This window comes from Octopus sinensis, linkage group LG4, assembly GCF_006345805.1.
Source record: "Octopus sinensis linkage group LG4, ASM634580v1, whole genome shotgun sequence".
In the NCBI taxonomy this organism is placed as follows: domain Eukaryota; kingdom Metazoa; phylum Mollusca; class Cephalopoda; order Octopoda; family Octopodidae; genus Octopus; species Octopus sinensis.
Window position 1 is genome coordinate 21,720,675 of NC_043000.1, and position 16,584 is coordinate 21,737,258.

General features: G+C 42.0%; 1 protein-coding gene across 2 annotated transcripts in view; it reads right to left on the minus strand.

The window, feature by feature from the left end:
- LOC115211045 (uncharacterized protein C3orf84-like) overlaps positions 1 to 16,584 on the minus strand; it is a 49,554-nt gene that overhangs the window by 14,980 nt on the left and 17,990 nt on the right. Inside the window, exon 1 of one of the 2 annotated variants that reach the window (XM_029779915.2) lies at positions 1,107 to 1,346. The exons of the other annotated variant lie outside the window; for it this stretch is intronic. Within the exon in view, the coding sequence (XP_029635775.1) occupies positions 1,107 to 1,133 (27 nt within the window). The 5' untranslated portion in view covers positions 1,134 to 1,346. Of the gene's footprint in view, positions 1 to 1,106; positions 1,347 to 16,584 lie in introns of those variants that run through there. 2 annotated transcript variants of the gene reach the window in all.

The following is a 16,584-nucleotide window of genomic DNA, read 5'->3' on the forward strand; positions in this document are numbered from 1 at the left end:
GGTGTGTGTTTGTGTGCGCACACGCAAGCGTGTCCACACACACATACACACGCACACACTTGTATTTCTACCTTGTTGATGTTGTCTAAACCCGCTCAAGAAAACTTTATTTTTTTTTTTTTGTTGTTGAAAATCTTCGCCAAAGAAATTTTCAAAGCAAAAACATTAATGCACACAGGCGTAGCTGTGTGGTAAAAATTTGCTTTGCAACCATATGATTCAGTTCCACTGCGGGGCATCTTGAGCAAGCGTCTTTTACGGCTGCCTTAGGATGACTAAAATCTTGTCAACGGATTTGGTAGACAAAAACTGAAAGAAGCTCGTCGTACACACATGCACGCGCGCGCATGCGTACGTGTCTCTGTGTGTGTCTGTGTTTGCCCTCCGCAACCGCTAGACAATCCGTGCTGGTTTGTTTACATCCCTGTAACTTAGCGATTGGACAAAACAGACCGATAGAATATGTACCAGGCTTGAAGAAAAAATGCACTGGGATCGATTCATTCAACTGAAACTCTTTATGTTAGTGTCCCAGCATGGACACAGTCCAATGACCAAAACAATTTAAAGAAAAAAAGATAGGATATTACAGATATATTTATGTAACGGAAATTCCTTCGAATATTAGACTACTCATTGACAAAAGAATAAGAATTCTTTCGTCAATGGGTCATCTATTTTGCGAGTGTATGTCTTTGGAATACTTCTTGTTTCCGTCTATATTTTTATATGGTTGTCATAAATACATGTAAATCACAAAGAATTTAAACGCAATAATTGTAAACGTGAAAAAGAGGTTCTGGAAAGGTTTGAGAAGTGGTCCCAGAAGAAAAGGGAGGACAGTAAGCTGACAATGTGGTCTTTTACACCCATTCATGCTCCAATTCTTGTGTCTTCATTGCCATAAGGACATTTTTATATCAATGTTAGGCCCATACAAGCCATCTCAGAACATGAATAAACTCAATGGAATCAAATTCTTGAGAGATACCTACGACGAGGACATGTATGTATAAAATATATTTATAAAGCAAAAAAGTTTTCTTTAAAAGAATGCTTTGGTTAAACAAAACTCTTCTATCAAAACGACTGTTATTTCAACTTACCCAGGTACCTGTTATATTGCTTGTCATAACCAACGTTAAATTCAAATATTGATTTATAAATCTTGTATATACTTCGTCCCTGTCACACTTTCATTCACTTGGCATTGTTCTTGGTTGTTCAGCCATTAATTAAATTGTTGTGTTTTCACTTAATACAAGTTAATAAAAAGTATATATACAAAAACATTAAAAGGAGTCACTCCACGTCTTAAAAGTTAAATAAACGTCAAGTCACTCGACACACACTTGTTTACATTGCTGCTGCCATGGCAACAAGACAGTTAAACTAAGTTCTTTTGCTCTTTTCTATGATAGGGTTTGATTTGACTTTGTTTTGTTTTCGTTTCCCCATGTTTCCAGTTTTCTAAAACAAAACAGAAAAAAAAGAAAAGTTTTAAATCTATCATTTAGTAACCCAAAACATTTACAAGCTAAACTTTTGGGAGTGGGTTTCCCTGGGTGTGTTTGTGTGTGTGAGCATATATCTATCTAATCTGTCTCCTTTATCTATCTATCTATCTATCTATATATATATATATATATATATAATATATATATATATATATATATATATATATATATATATATCCCTCTTTCTTTCTCTCTCTGTGTATATATATATATATATTATATATATATATATATATCATCATTATCATCGTTTAACGTCTACTTTCCATGCTGGCATGAGTTGGACGGTTTGACTGAAGGCTGACAAGCCAGGAGGCTTACAGCAGGCTCCAGTCTGATCTGGCAAGGTTTCTACTGCTGGATGCTCTTCCTAACGCCAACCACTCTGGGTGTACAGTGGCTGCTTTTTACGTGCCACCAGCACGGGGGAGGGGGCAGTCTGGCGGTACTGGCATTGACCACGCTCCAATGCTGCTTTTTACATACCACTGGCACAGAAGCCAGTCAGGCAGCACTGACATCAACCACACATGAATGGTGCTTTTTATATGCCACCTGCATGGGAGCCATTTAGCCCTGATCCTAAAGACACTAACTACTAACATATGTTGTGGGTTGCATTCTTCACCTGGGAAAGTTTTGCCTTTATAAGCAGCCATCTTTCCCATTTCCTGGCAAGAATGTAGTTAATCTGACTAGTGTGTCCACCAGACTGGTAAGTGAACAGTTGACTGGCAGATTTCCTGAAGTTAGTATTAAAGAGCTTAAAATCATTTGCATCACAGAACTCCAGCAACCTGGTTCCCTCCTCGTTGCGGGAACCAAATCTGTAGCCACCATGAACACCATGGAAGCTCTCTGGATGTTGTCCAGCATACCCGTTGAATTCACCAGCCACAAAGAGAAGGTCTCAGTCATTCATCAATGAGGTAGTCTGCAAGAGGATGTCATAAAATCGGTCCTTCTGTTCATCAGGTAGCCCCGGCTGAGGGGCATAGGCCGAGATAATGGTTGCTAATCCATGTTGCAGCACTAATCTAAGCTTAAGCATTCTGTCACAGACTCTGACTACCTCAATTACCTTATCAACCCATTCCTCTGCAAGAAGGATACCCATGACCCCAACCCCATCAATGTTTCCTACCCAGAAAATCTTATATCTGTGTTCTTTGCCTGTGAGGAACCTAGCAGAACTTCCTCTCCACCTTACTTCTTGGATGCAACACAAATCAACATGTCTCTGTTCAAGTATCTTGACAATCTCACCGGACCTACCTTTCATTGTGCCACCATTAAGTGTGCCAATTCTGAGGGTGTAGAAAGTGTGGGCCAGCGAGACCCTGGGATGGGGGATGCATCTGAAAAGAAAGCTCGCATTTGGCATATATATATATATATATACAGGGATACAGGGTAGGCCATAATGATGGGACACATTTTAAATGCTAGTATCTTGGATTATAAAAATGACAGGGTGCCAAATATATTTATTACGTAACTGATATACAGGAATTCAGCATATTATCAAAGACTTCTCTATTTTCTACAGGTAGTTGATGTTGGTGACCCTCATAATGTTGTGGACTCCAAAAGAAATTGCATACATGGTGAAAGCATACTTCACCAGCCAAAGATCCATCGTAACAGCCCAAAGAAAATTCCAGCAGTGTTTTGGGAAGCAACAGGAACCATCCCAAAAGGTGATCTGCATGCTGTTACAAACTTTTGTAAGATAGACAACACCAAGAAAAAAAAATCCCTAGATGAACCTCAGATATATTATTTCTTTATTGCCCACAAGGGGCTAAACATAGAGGGGACAAACAAGGACAGACAAGGAGATTAAGTCGATTACATCGACAGTACGTAACTGGTACTTAATTTATTGACCCCGGAAGGATGAAAGGCAAAGTCAACCTCAGTGGAATTTGAACTCAGAACGTAACGGCAGGTGAAATACTGCTAAGCATTTTGCCCACCATGCTAACGTTTCTGTCAGCTTGCTGCCTCAGATACTTTGTAGTGCAGAGAACTGCCAGAGTGTGAGGAATGCTATTAAGTCTCCCAAAGCCCACACATTGATTGGCTCAACTGTTGAATATTTCAGATACCAGTGTCAAAAGGATTTTTAAACAAGACCTACTCTGGTATCCATATTAGATATAATTAGGGCAGCAATTGCTCCCACCAAATAAGATGCAAAGAAATAGTTTTAGTGGTTGGTTTGTCAATATATGCAGAGAGGAAGAAGACTTTATCTATCACTTACTCATTACTCACATCAGATGAAGTTCATTTTAACCTTTTTGGCTATGTTGATAAGCAAAATTGTAGGTTTTGCAGTAGTGAAAGTCCTCAAATCATGCATGAAAGGTCTTTGCACTGTGAGAGGGCTACAGAGTGGTGTGCAGTGACTTATGCATGTGTGACTGGTCCTTGCTTTTTTGAAGACAAACATGGTGCAGCTGTAATGGTAACTGCTGAACACTACAACCATATATTGAAGACCTTGTTCTTTCCCAAGTTACAAAGACTTATCTCTTTATTGCTCTCAGGGGGCTAAAGATAGAGGGGACAAACAAGGACAGACAACGGGATTAAGTCAATTACATCGACCCCAGAGCATAACTGGTACTTAATTTATCAACCCCGAAAGGATGAAAGGCAAAGTCAACCTCAGCAGAAATTGAACTCAGAACGTAAAGACATACGAAATACCATTAAGCATTTTGCCTGACGTGCTAACGATTCTGCCAGCTCGCCGCCTTACAAGTTACATAAATGTGGATGCAACAAGATGGTGCAACTAGTCATAGAGTGTGACTATCAATGACAATTCATCAAGAACAATTCCCAGAACATCTCATTTTGAGATTTGGTGATATCTGCTGGCCATCCATATCATCATATCTAACCTCAGTGGACTACTTTCTGTGGGATAGGGTCAGGGCTGGCTCAAGGTACTGGCAACACAGGCAGTTTCCTGGGGCATCATGTGCTGGGGTATGCCAAGGAGGGCATGACAAAGACAAGGAAATTCCCACAACCATCAGCTTGTACACACCAAAGTTCAGCTTTGTGCCTGGGGTGCCAGCAACCCTGGGCTAGCTCTGGGTTAGAGTATACACATGAAGGCCTCACACAGCAGTGGAACTTAAAACAAAGCAACTGTAGTGAGATTGCAGCCATTCCAGTTGAAATGCTAAGCTGCAGTGTGCTTGATATGAGAAAGTGAGCTCATGAATATTCCTATTTGCTATTTAATCTCTTAGGCTTAATTGAAACAGCTGTAAGGTACTATGTTTGATTTTTGCCGATAATGAATTAGTAGGTGTAGGAGTGGCTGTGTGACACCAGGGGCATCCTGTCTTGAATTCCTCCGTTATTGCTTGGAGGACTATGATAAATAGGAGGGGGTTGAGGACTGAACCTTGGTGGACCCCAACCTCTACCCGGAATTCTTAGCTGTACTCGTTGCCAACCCTCACCTTACTAACAGCGTCCCAGTACATGGCTCATACAGCTCTTGCTAACCATTCATCTATCCCTAGTTTCCACCAGATAAGGGATCGGGGGACCCTGTCAAAGGCTTTCTCCATGTCAACGAAAGCCAGGTACAGAGATTTATCTTTGGCTAGGTATTTATTCCTGCAGCTGTCTCACCAGAAATATGGCATCAGTAGTGCTTTTTCCTGGCACGAAACCAAACTGCATCTCATCCAAGTTGACTCTCTCCTTAATCAGTTGGGCTATGACCCTCTCCGTAACCTTCATTACCTGATCCAACAGCTTGATACCTCTGTAATTATTTGTATCTAGGGTGTCACCTTTACCTTTGTAGCAGTTGACTATTATGCTGCTACACCAGTCATTGGGTATGACTCCTTCGTGTATCACCTGGTTAACTATACAGGTGACTAGGCCATAGCCGACACTGCCAGATATTTTGAGCATCTCTGCAGTAATTCCTGATGGGCCTGGGGCTTTCCCTGTCTTCATGCTTCTGATTGCCTTAACTACCAAAGAACTGTCAACTCGGATAGCTGGTCCCTCTGTTGGGTCGACATTCAGCAGACTCTCTTTATCCCATTCATTTTCTTTATTCAGCAACCTTTCATAGTGACATCTCCAAACCTCTCTCTTTGCATCCTCATTTAGCGCAAGTGAACCATCATCCATGTGAACACATTTCTCTCCTACCACATCATGATTCTCTCTCACACAATAGAATAAGTACTAGGCTTACAAAGAATAAGTCCTGGGGTTGATTTACTCGACTAAAGGTGGTGCTCCAGCATGGCCACAGTCACATGACTGACACAAGTAAAAGAGTAAATACTATATCTCCATTTTCTTACTTTCCTATGAAGGATCATAAACCATGATATATATATATATATATATATATATATATATATATATATATATATATATTAATATATGATATATCATCATCATCATCATCATCATCATCATTTAACGTCCGCTTTCCATGCTAGCATGGGTTGGACGGTTCAACTGGGGTCTGGGGAGCCCGAAAGCTGCACCAGTCCAGTCAGATCTGGCAGTGTTTCTACAGCTGGATGCCCTTCCTAACGCCAACCACTCCGAGAGTGTAGTGGGTGATTTTATGTGCCACCGACACAGGTGCCAGACGAGGCTGGCAAACGGCCACGCTCGGATGGTGTTTTTATGTGCCACCGACACAGGTGCCAGACGAGGCTGGCAGACGGCCACGCTCGGATGATGTTTTTTATGTGCCACCGACACAGGTGCCAGACGAGGCTGGCAGACGGCCACGCTCGGATGGTGTTTTTATGTGCCACCGACACAGGTGCCAGATGAGGCTGGCAAACGGCCACGATCGGATGGTGCTTGTTACGTGCCCACAGCACGGAGGCCAGTCGATGCGGTACTGGCTACGGCCACGTTCGGATGGTTTTCTTATGTGCCACGTGCCACCGGCACTGGTACCACAAAGATACAAATTCCATTGATGTTCATCTATTTTGTCTATTTTGATTTGATTTGATTTTCACTTGCCTCAACCGGTCTTCACAAGTGTCACAAGAAGGAAGGTATGCACAGGTGGACTGACTAGTCTTGCCGGGTCTTCGGAAGGTGTTTTTATGTGCCACCGACACAGGTGCCAGATGAGGCTGGCGAACGGCCATGATCGGATGGTGTTTGTTACGTGCCCACAGCACGGAGGCCGGTCGATGCGGAACTGGCTACGGCCACGTTCGGATGGTTCTCTTGTGTGCCACCGGCACTGGTACCACAAAGTGTGTGCCACCGGCACTGGTACCACAAAGATACAGATTCCATTGATGTTCATCTATTTTGATTTGTTTTGATTTGATTTTCACTTGCCTCAACAGGTCTTCACAAGTGTCACAAGAAGAAGGTATGCACAGGTGGACTGACTACGTCCCAGGTAGGGGCCATGGGTTATGGCCTGACTAGTCTTGCCGGGTCTTCGGATGGTGTTTTTATGTGCCACCGACACAGGTGCTAGATGAGGCTGGCGAACGGCCACGATCGGATGGTGTTTGTCATGTGCCCACAGCACGGAGGCCAGTCGATGCGGTACTGGCTACGGCCACTTTCGGATGGTTTTCTCTTGTGTGCCACCGGCACTGGTACCACAAAGATACAAATTCCATTGATGTTCATCTATTTTGATTTGTTTTGATTTGATTTTGATTTGATTTTCACTTGCCTCAACAGGCCTTCACAAGTATCACAAGGAGGAAGGTATGCACAGGTGGACTGACTACGTCCCAGGTAGGGGCCATGGTTTATGGCCTGACTAGTCTTGCCGGGTCTTCGGATGGTGTTTTTATGTGCCACCGACACAGGTGCTAGATGAGGCTGGCGAACGGCCACGACCGGATGGTGTTTGTTATGTGCCCACAGCACGATGGCCAGTGATGCGGTACTGACTACGGCCATGTTCGGATGGATTCTTGTGTGCCACCGGCACTGGTACCACAAGCGGTACTGACTACTTTTTATGTGCCACCGACACAGGTGCTAGATGAGGCTGGCGAACGGCCACGACCGGATGGTGTTTGTTATGTGCCCACAGCACGATGGCGAGTGATGCGGTACTGACTACGGCCACGTTCGGATGGATTCTTGTGTGCCACCGGCACTGGTACCACAAGCGGTACTGACTACGGCCACGTTCGGATGGATTCTTGTGTGCCACCGGCACTGGTACTACAAGCGGTACTGACTACGGCCACGTTCGGATGGATTCTTGTGTGCCACCGGCACTGGTACCACAAGGATACAAATTCCATTGATGTTCATCTATTTTGATTGTTTTGATTTGATTTGATTTTCACTTGCCTCAGCAGGTCTTCACAAGTGTCACAAGAAGGAAGGTATGTACAGGTGGACTGACTACGTCCCAGGTAGGGCCCACGGGTTATGACCTGACTAGTCTTGCCGGGTCTTCGGATGGTGTTTTTATGTGCCACCATGTTCCCACAGCACGGAGGCCAGTCGATGCGGTACTGGCTACGGCCACGTTCGGATGGTTTTCTATATATTATTAATAGTTAGGGAAGGTCGCCAAAAACCCGACCATGCAACAGGATGTATTGGATTCCATGAGAAACGTCACAAGTGACCTGACTATACATACATGCATACAAAGAGAGAGTGGACGAGAGAGAGAGTGGATGAGAGAGTGTGCATGTGTGTGTGTTGGTTAGGAATTAAGATAAAAATAGTGACAGCTTGCTTCACTTTGTGACATTACACCCTTTTCATTCATGACGAGCTGTTCAATAATGAATTTTAAAATGGCAGCCAGAAGAAAATAATCGTCCAACTATTTTCTGAAATGATTGAATAGAAGAAACTAAGGTGTGCTACGTCTGAGTTGTCTAAATTACTTATATATTGGGTCAGAGATTAAGATAAAAGACTGCAATAGAAATATGGGAAGATAAAAATAGTCATAGACAGATAAATAGGTAGGTAGGTAGGTATGTAGGCTGGCAGGTAGGTAGGTTGGTGGTAGTTAGGTAGGTAGGTAGCTAGGTAGGTAGATTGGTAGGTAGGTAGGTAGGTAGGTTGGTTGGTAGGTAGGTAGGTAGGCAGGCAGGTAGGTATGTAGGCAGGCAGGTAGGTAGGTAGGTAGGTAGGTAGGTTGGTAGGTAGGTTGGTTGTAGGTAGGTAGGTAGGTAGGTAGGTTGGTAGGTAGGCTGGTAGGTAGGTAGGCAGGCAGGTATGTAGGCAGGTAGGTTGGTAGGTAGGTAGGTAGGCAGGCAGGTAGGTTGGTGGTAGGTAGGTTGGTAGGTAGGTAGGTAGGCAGGCAGGTAGGTATGTAGACAGGCAGGTAGGTAGGTTTGTAGGTAGGTTGGTAGGTAGGTAGCTAGGTAGGTAGGCAGGCAGGTAGGTTGGTAGGTTGGTGGTAGGTAGGTAGCTAGGTAGGTAGGTAGCTAGGTTGGTATGTAGGTAGGTTGGTAGGTATGTAGGTAAGTAGGTAGGTTGGTGGTAGGTAAGTAGGTAGGTAAGTTTCTTTATTGGCCACACAGGGCTGCACACAGATGGGACAAGTTACAAGGTAGAGCTTTTCTTTTGGGGGATGAGAAAAACAAAAACAAAAAAGGGGGTGGCGTAGGTTTTCGATCAAGAGGGATCGTAAAAGGGAAGAAAAGAACAAAAAGAAAAAAGAAAAATAAAGAAATAAATAAAAGAAAAAAGAAAAAAAAGGAAAAGGAACAAAAGAAAAGAGAAATGAAAAAATAAGAAAAAAGGGGAAGAGGGAAAAAAACGATCAATAGGGATCGTGTATCACAGTGTTATGATATATGGTGTAAAGGGGAAAGCAAGTAAGGTTTATCCGTGGGAAGAAAAGCCTACGAAAAAGACCACGGTAACCTTGGTCAATATTGTTATATGTTACCACATTTGTTTGCAAGTGGGTAACCCTCTGTTTTCAATTTCTGGGTTCATAGGATTATGCTCAAGGTGGCTTCGTCATTCATACGTGCCATCCTTGCTACATTCACCCATCTTTTTTTAAAACATTCGCTAGACAAAACTTGCCTCTCTACTCTCACTTTCCTTTTCAAGTGGTCCTTGAAGAAGTTGATGAGAGATTGACCAGAGAGGAAAGTGCTTGTCTCCAATCCTTTCAGACGCGTCCACCAGATACATTCTTTTGCCATAGCCACAAGGATGATGAAAATAGCTCTTCCTTCCCGTTTGAAGGAAGGAGGCGTGACAATATTGACGATAGACTCAGCTGATAAACCGACTCGTCCCACACGTGACAGCAGTTGTTCGACATAAGCCCACAGGTCGGAAATTGTTGGACACTGCACGAGTGCGTGCAGAACGGTTTCGTCGTTCTGACCGCATCTCGGGCAGGTCGGCCCCGTGTTTCTTGAGCCATGTCTGTAGAGCTTATCCCGTAGGTAGGTAGGTAGGCAGACAGGTAGGTAGGTATATAGGCAGGCAGGTAGGTAGGTAGGGAGGCAGGTTGGTAGGTAGGTAGGTAGGTAGGTAGGTAAGTAGGTAGGTAGGCAGGCAGGTAGGTTGGTTGGTAGGTAGGTAGGTAGATAGGTTGGTAGGTAGGTTGGTTGGTAGGTAGGTAGGTAGGTAGGCAGGCAGGTAGGTAGGTATATAGGCCGGCAGGTAGGTAGGTAGGGATGCAGGTTGGTAGGTAAGTAGGTAAGTAGGTAGGTTGGTTGGTAGGTAGGCAGGTAGGTATGTAGGTAGGCAGGCAGACAGGTAGGTAGGTAGGTAGACAGGCAGATAGGTAGGTAGACAGGCAGGTAGGTAGGTAGGTAGGTTGGTAGGAAGGCAGGTACAAAGGTAGGTATGTAGGTAAGTAGGTAGGTTGGTGGTAGGTAGGTAGCTAGGTTGGTAGCTAGGTAGGTAGGTTGGTTGGTAGGTAGGTAGGTTGGTAGGAAGACAGGTTGGTAGGTTGGTGGTAAGTTGGTAGGTAGCTAGGCAGGCAGGTAGGTAGGTAGGTATGCTGGTGGTAGGTAGGTAGGTAGGTAGGTTGGTAGGTAGATATGTTGGTTGGTAGGTAGGTTGGTTGATAGGTAGGCAGGTAGGTAGGTATATAGGCAGGCAGGTAGGTAGGTAGGTAAGTAGGTATGTAGGTAGGCTGGTTGGTAGGTAGGTTGGTAGGCAGGTAGGTATGTAGGTAGGCAGACAGGTAGGTAGGTAGGTTGGTAGGAAGGCAGGTAGGTAGGCAGGCAGGTAGGTAGGTAGGTAGGTAGGTGTGTAGGCAGGTAGGTAGGTAGGTAGGTAGGTATGTATGTATGTAGGCAGGTAGGTACGTAGGTAGGCTAGCTTGCAGGCAGGTAGACAAACAATTAGATGGCATTTCCTATTGGGAAGAAAATAACTTATTAAAATTTAACAGAAAAACAAATACTTATTCATAAGTTTTCTTAAAAGAAATTTGAAAAACAGAAGTTTATCATTTTCTTACTGATTGTAATAAACATTTAAAAAAAAAAGGAATATATCATTTCTGAAAGTAGTAGCTTCATGCCTTAAAAGATTGTAATGATAAATATGTGTGTGTCTGTGACAGACAGACAGAGGGCAGGAGCAAGAGAGATGAGTGGCTGCAAACAAAACTGGGAATTACATTATAGATAGACTAGCAGTATCGCCCGGCATTGCTTGGGTTTGTTTCGACCCTTTAGAATTGGAATTTTTGAAAAGTAAAAACTTTGCATTATGTAGCTTGTTATTCTCTTTAAGTGAACATTTTACTGGTTGAAATACACCGAAAGGTAGCGGCTCAGCAGTCAAAAAAATCGTAAAAAATAGGGATTTTCATAGAAAAAAAGCACCTTTTTGATGTAAATAATTTTTGGTCTTAACATGGTCCAATTTGAATTTTTTCTTCTACAGAAGGAAGAGCAAGCCTTCATCTATCATACTCTTAATTTTGGTCAACTTGCGCCGCAGGGTCTCAGAGGAGATAGTGTTAGTTGAAGGCTACCAAACCTGCCATACACAAACAACCTCAGCTTTATATATATAGAGATTTGGCAAAAATTATTGTAGCAATTATACAGAACCTTGGTGCATCATCAGCTGTTTTCTGTTCACTAATAACACAATTTCAACTGCTGGTAGGGACACCGTATTTCAGTGTTCCTCAACCATTTTACCCTTGCTTAACCCTTAAAATGAATTACATGTCTCAAGGAACCCCTGCACAAGAAATATTATAGACCATATCTTTCTCATTTTTTACATCGTAGTTTACACAGTAAATATCATATATATATATATATATATATATATATATATATATACACACACGCATGCACATATGCACGCTTATATGTGCGCACACACACACACACACACACATATATATCTATGGTCATGTACTACGGATGGATCAGGAGAGATGTGTGAAGAAAAGTGCCACTCCCAAACAGTTGAAGGAATCTGAGGTAGAGGTAGACCCAGGAAGTCATGGGATGAGGTGGTCAAGCATGATCTTCGAATGTTGGGCCTCACAGAGGCAATAACGAAACACCAAGACCTCTGGAAATATGCTGTGACTGCAAAGACCTGACAAATAAAGTGAGTTCATGGCTCACAGGACGGCCTGCTGTGCTTACTTTGGATCGTAGGGCAACCTGCTGTGCTTGAGGAGACCTATTGAGTCAAGTACATCAACAACAAAATAAAAATCAAATGGAAATTGTATTTGTAATACCCGAATGTGCCCGATGCCAGCACCACCCTGACTGGCGTCCATGTCGGTGGCACATGAAAAGCACCCACTACACTCACAGAGTGGTTGGCGTTAGGAAGGGCATCAAGCTGTAGAAACACTGCCAGATCAGACTGGAGCATGGTGCAGCCTCCTGGCTTCCCAGACCCCAGTCAAACCATCCAGCCCATGTTAGCATGGAAAACGAACATTAAACGGACGTTAAATGATGATGATGATGATGGTGATATATATATATAGGGTGTCCATAAATTACAGACATCACTAAATATATCCCCAATGGTTGTTATATTTTTGGGGTAATATAATAGGTTAGATAGGATGATGTCTATATTACAATTATTTCAATAACCAATAATATGTTGTGCATGTATAGTAATATTACAATCATAAAATTAGCGTTAGCTTATCTCACTCTTTCTCACAGAACCCCTCGGAACCTCTTGTGGAACCCTGGTTGAGAAACGCTGCCATATTTTGTTTTGCAACCATGATATATTACCAAGTATATTGAAGTATTATGAGTCAGTACTGTGTCCTTTTGTGTTAGCAATGCAATTCAGTCAGTTTTAAGTTTACCTCTAAAGATTTTCGATAGAATTTAGAGTCAGCACTGAAAGTTATGACGTTTTGTATATGAAAACATTCATGTAAACAATACTATCAGTTGTGATTTTAGTTTTGATTACATGATTTTGATTGTCTTGATTGCTGTTATATGCCTGCACTGCGACTGCGCGGAGTTCTGTTCTGTTTGCAGACAACATGTTCAGCGTTGATTTTAGTTAGTCGAGAATGTAGAAACTCGCTGCATAAAAAATGTTATTGCGTTGAAGTTTGGTTTTGCTTACAATTTAGCAATCTTTGTTTGTATTGTATATTGCTGTATCTTTAGTTGATTAAAACTTTTTAAACTTTGATATTCGAGTTTGGGTTTATAACACTATCAAAGATAGAAAAATAGGTATATGGGTGTATATGCTTATTTTGGAGTTATTACTCCTGCTTCAGCACAACATCCTACCCATTAATCATCCACAAACACATTGCTTAAATAAATTTAGAGATGTAACACTATTGGATATACCAATTTACACATTAAACACATTCTTTGTAACTGAAACATCATCATCATTGTTTAACGTCTGCTTTCCCTGCGAGCATGGGTTGGACAATTTTGACTGAGGGCTGGCGAACCAGATGGCTGCACCAGGCTCCAATCTTGATCTGACAGAGTTTCTACACCTTGATGCCCTTCCTAACGCCAACCACTCCGAGAGTGTAGTGGGTGCTTTTTATGTGCCACCAGCACGGGGCCAGTCAGGTGGGAAAATGAAGTGCTTTGCTCAACAACACAACACGTCGCCCAGTCCAGGAATCGAAACCACAATCTTATGATCATGGTGCTGACACCCTAACCACTAAGCCACGCGCCTCCACAAACATATGTATTAATGGCTGGTAGGGACACTGTACTTCATTATGCAACAGTAATATACTACCAAGTATATAGTTAATATGTGGAGGCACATGGCCTAGTAGTTAGAGCAGCGGATTCATGGTTGAGGGATCGCGGGTTTGAATCTCAGACCAGGCGATGTGTGTGTTTATGAGCGAAACACCTAAGTTCCACGTGAAGGTAATGGTGAACTTCTGCTGACTCTTTCACAACAACTTTCTCTCCCTCTTTCCTCCTGCATATTGCAGCTTACCTGTGATGGACTGGAGTCCCATCCAGGTGGGGAATCTGTACGCCAAGGAAACCGGGAAACTGGCCCTATGAGCCAGGCATGGCTCAAGAAGGAACAAAGAACAATATAGTTAATATGGCAGCCTTCATTTCTGTAGCAGAGTGATTCAATCACTTCTAATTTATCTTTCAGTGTTGCTAGCGTGGAAAACGGATGTTAAACGATGATGATGTTGGTGCTAAATTCTGTCAAGATAACTTAAAACCGAAAACACCTGACAAAAATGTTTTCAAAAATGTGTCTAAACTATAAGTATTATTATATCTGGTTTGAATATTTTGCCAGTACTGCCTGACTGGCCCCCATGCCGTGACATGTAAAAGGGCACCATTTGAGTGTGATCGTTATCAACGTCGCCTTACTGGCACTTGTGCCGGTGGCATGTGTAAAAAGATTCGAGCGAGGTCATTGCCAGTACCGCCTGACTGGCCCCCGTGCTGGTGGCTTGTAAAAAGCACCCACTACACTCTCGGACTGGTTGGCGTTAGGAAGGGCATCCAGCTGTAGAAACTCTGCCAGATCAAGATTGGAGCCTGGTGCAGCCATCTGGTTCGTCAGCCCTCAGTAAAATCATCCAACCCATGCTAGCATAGAAAACGGACATTAAACGAATGATGATTTTTAAGAAAAACCATGAACCTTCTAAACACTCAGTACCTCACCACTTGACATTTGCTACATTTTTGTGGTCTCACAGCATTCCTAAGAAGGAATTACTGCACTGGTTAAGAACCACTGGATTAGAAAGTAGAGCTGTTTTAAATTACTTCACAATCATTATAGCAACCAGACACGATGCTTCCATTATCATAACATGCAGACAGACAAAGAATGTGATATGCTTTTTTGTAGATTATCAAGAATTAATTTCAGCTATATCTCAATCATTTATTTAGGCCAGTTATCACCTTTCTTCTGATTACTATCAATGAAACCATGTCTTTCATTTGCTTTATTGTCTCTTAGCAACTTTGTTAAGATAAAAATCATATGTGTGGGGTTTGTTCTATATATAACAAATCAGTTATTTTGTTTGCATACATATGTTCTCTTGAATAATAAATAACCCTTTAAACTTGATTAGCACAACAATTATTTTGATTATCAGATAATAAATAATTAGTTTGCATGAATTCTATTTAAAATTTGGGCATTTGTAAACTTGTTTCATTTTTGTAGTTGAAGTGAAGTGTCAAATGGTTATTCTGACCAAAAGATAGCAGAACAGTGTTTTCCAGTCTTTCTAACTTAAGCTAGAGCTTAAAATATTTCACTTTTGTAACTGGTTTGCAAGATTCATGATATGAACTCATGTTACAACAGGTTTTGCTGTCTCTTGGAGGGTCATTATGTCAATAATAAATACACACACTCATTCTATTTCACTTCTTTTATTATTGTTGGTTAACCATTTAACTAATTAACTAAACAATTGTGTGATTAATTGCTAAGTCAATAAATCAATTAAGTCCTTTTGTTGCCATTCATAACCTCATCAATGACATGCCCTTTCACCAAAAAACAGAAAATCTGATAGAGTGAGTACCAGACAAGAAAAAAAAAAAAATAAATACTGGGGTTGATTTGTTTGACTAAAACCCTTCAAGGCAATGCCCCAGCATGGCCACACTCCAATCACAGAAAGAAGTAAAAGAAGAAAAGAAAACAAAAGAAGTGTTTTCAGCCTGACATAAAAAGTGAGACTGGCTTGAACTTTAGACTCATGAAACTGGACCTTAAATGGGTTTTTAAGGGATTTAGACTAAGAGAACATGACTACCCCTGAACCCGATGCCAGTCTGCTTCAGAGTTGATCCTTCAGTGCCACTGGTGCCAATTTTTAGCTTAGTGTAATGGAGCAAAAGGAAATGAAGAGTCTTGCTCAAGGACATGACATACCACCCAGCTAGAGAATTGAACCCATGAACTTGTGATCACAAACACAACACTCTAACCACTTGGTCAAGTGCCTTCATTGTGTGACATTTAGTTGACATATTTTTTTAATGTGTTTACATTCCTTCTTGTCATAATTTGATATTATGATTTGTTGAAGTTGGTTATAATCTAGAGAAACTGTCACGGTAAACATAGCCATAAATTCAACTGTCACAATTGTGCCAAAACTAAAATTTGTTTACCTTTATTTGTTTACTCTTTTACTTGTTTCAGTCATTTGACTGTGGCCATGCTGGAGGACCTCTGTTAGTCGAGCGAATCGACCCCAGGACTTATTTTTTGGATGCCTAGTACTTATTCTATCGGTCTCTTTTGCCCAACCGCTAGATTACGGGGACATAAACACATCATCATCAGTTGTCAAGCGATGTTGGGGGGACAAACACAGATACACAAAAATATACACACAAACACACACACACACACACGCACACACACATATATATATATTTATATATATCTCTATATATAAAACTGAAATGCGTTTCCACCTCTTGGATCGCTTTCAAGGCCACTACATCCCGTCTGATTCACTCCAAAATTTACAGGGACATGTAAAATCAGGTGACAATGCCCGTGGGCTACCTTAGAAATCCCTATCTTAAAAGGTGTCGTTGCT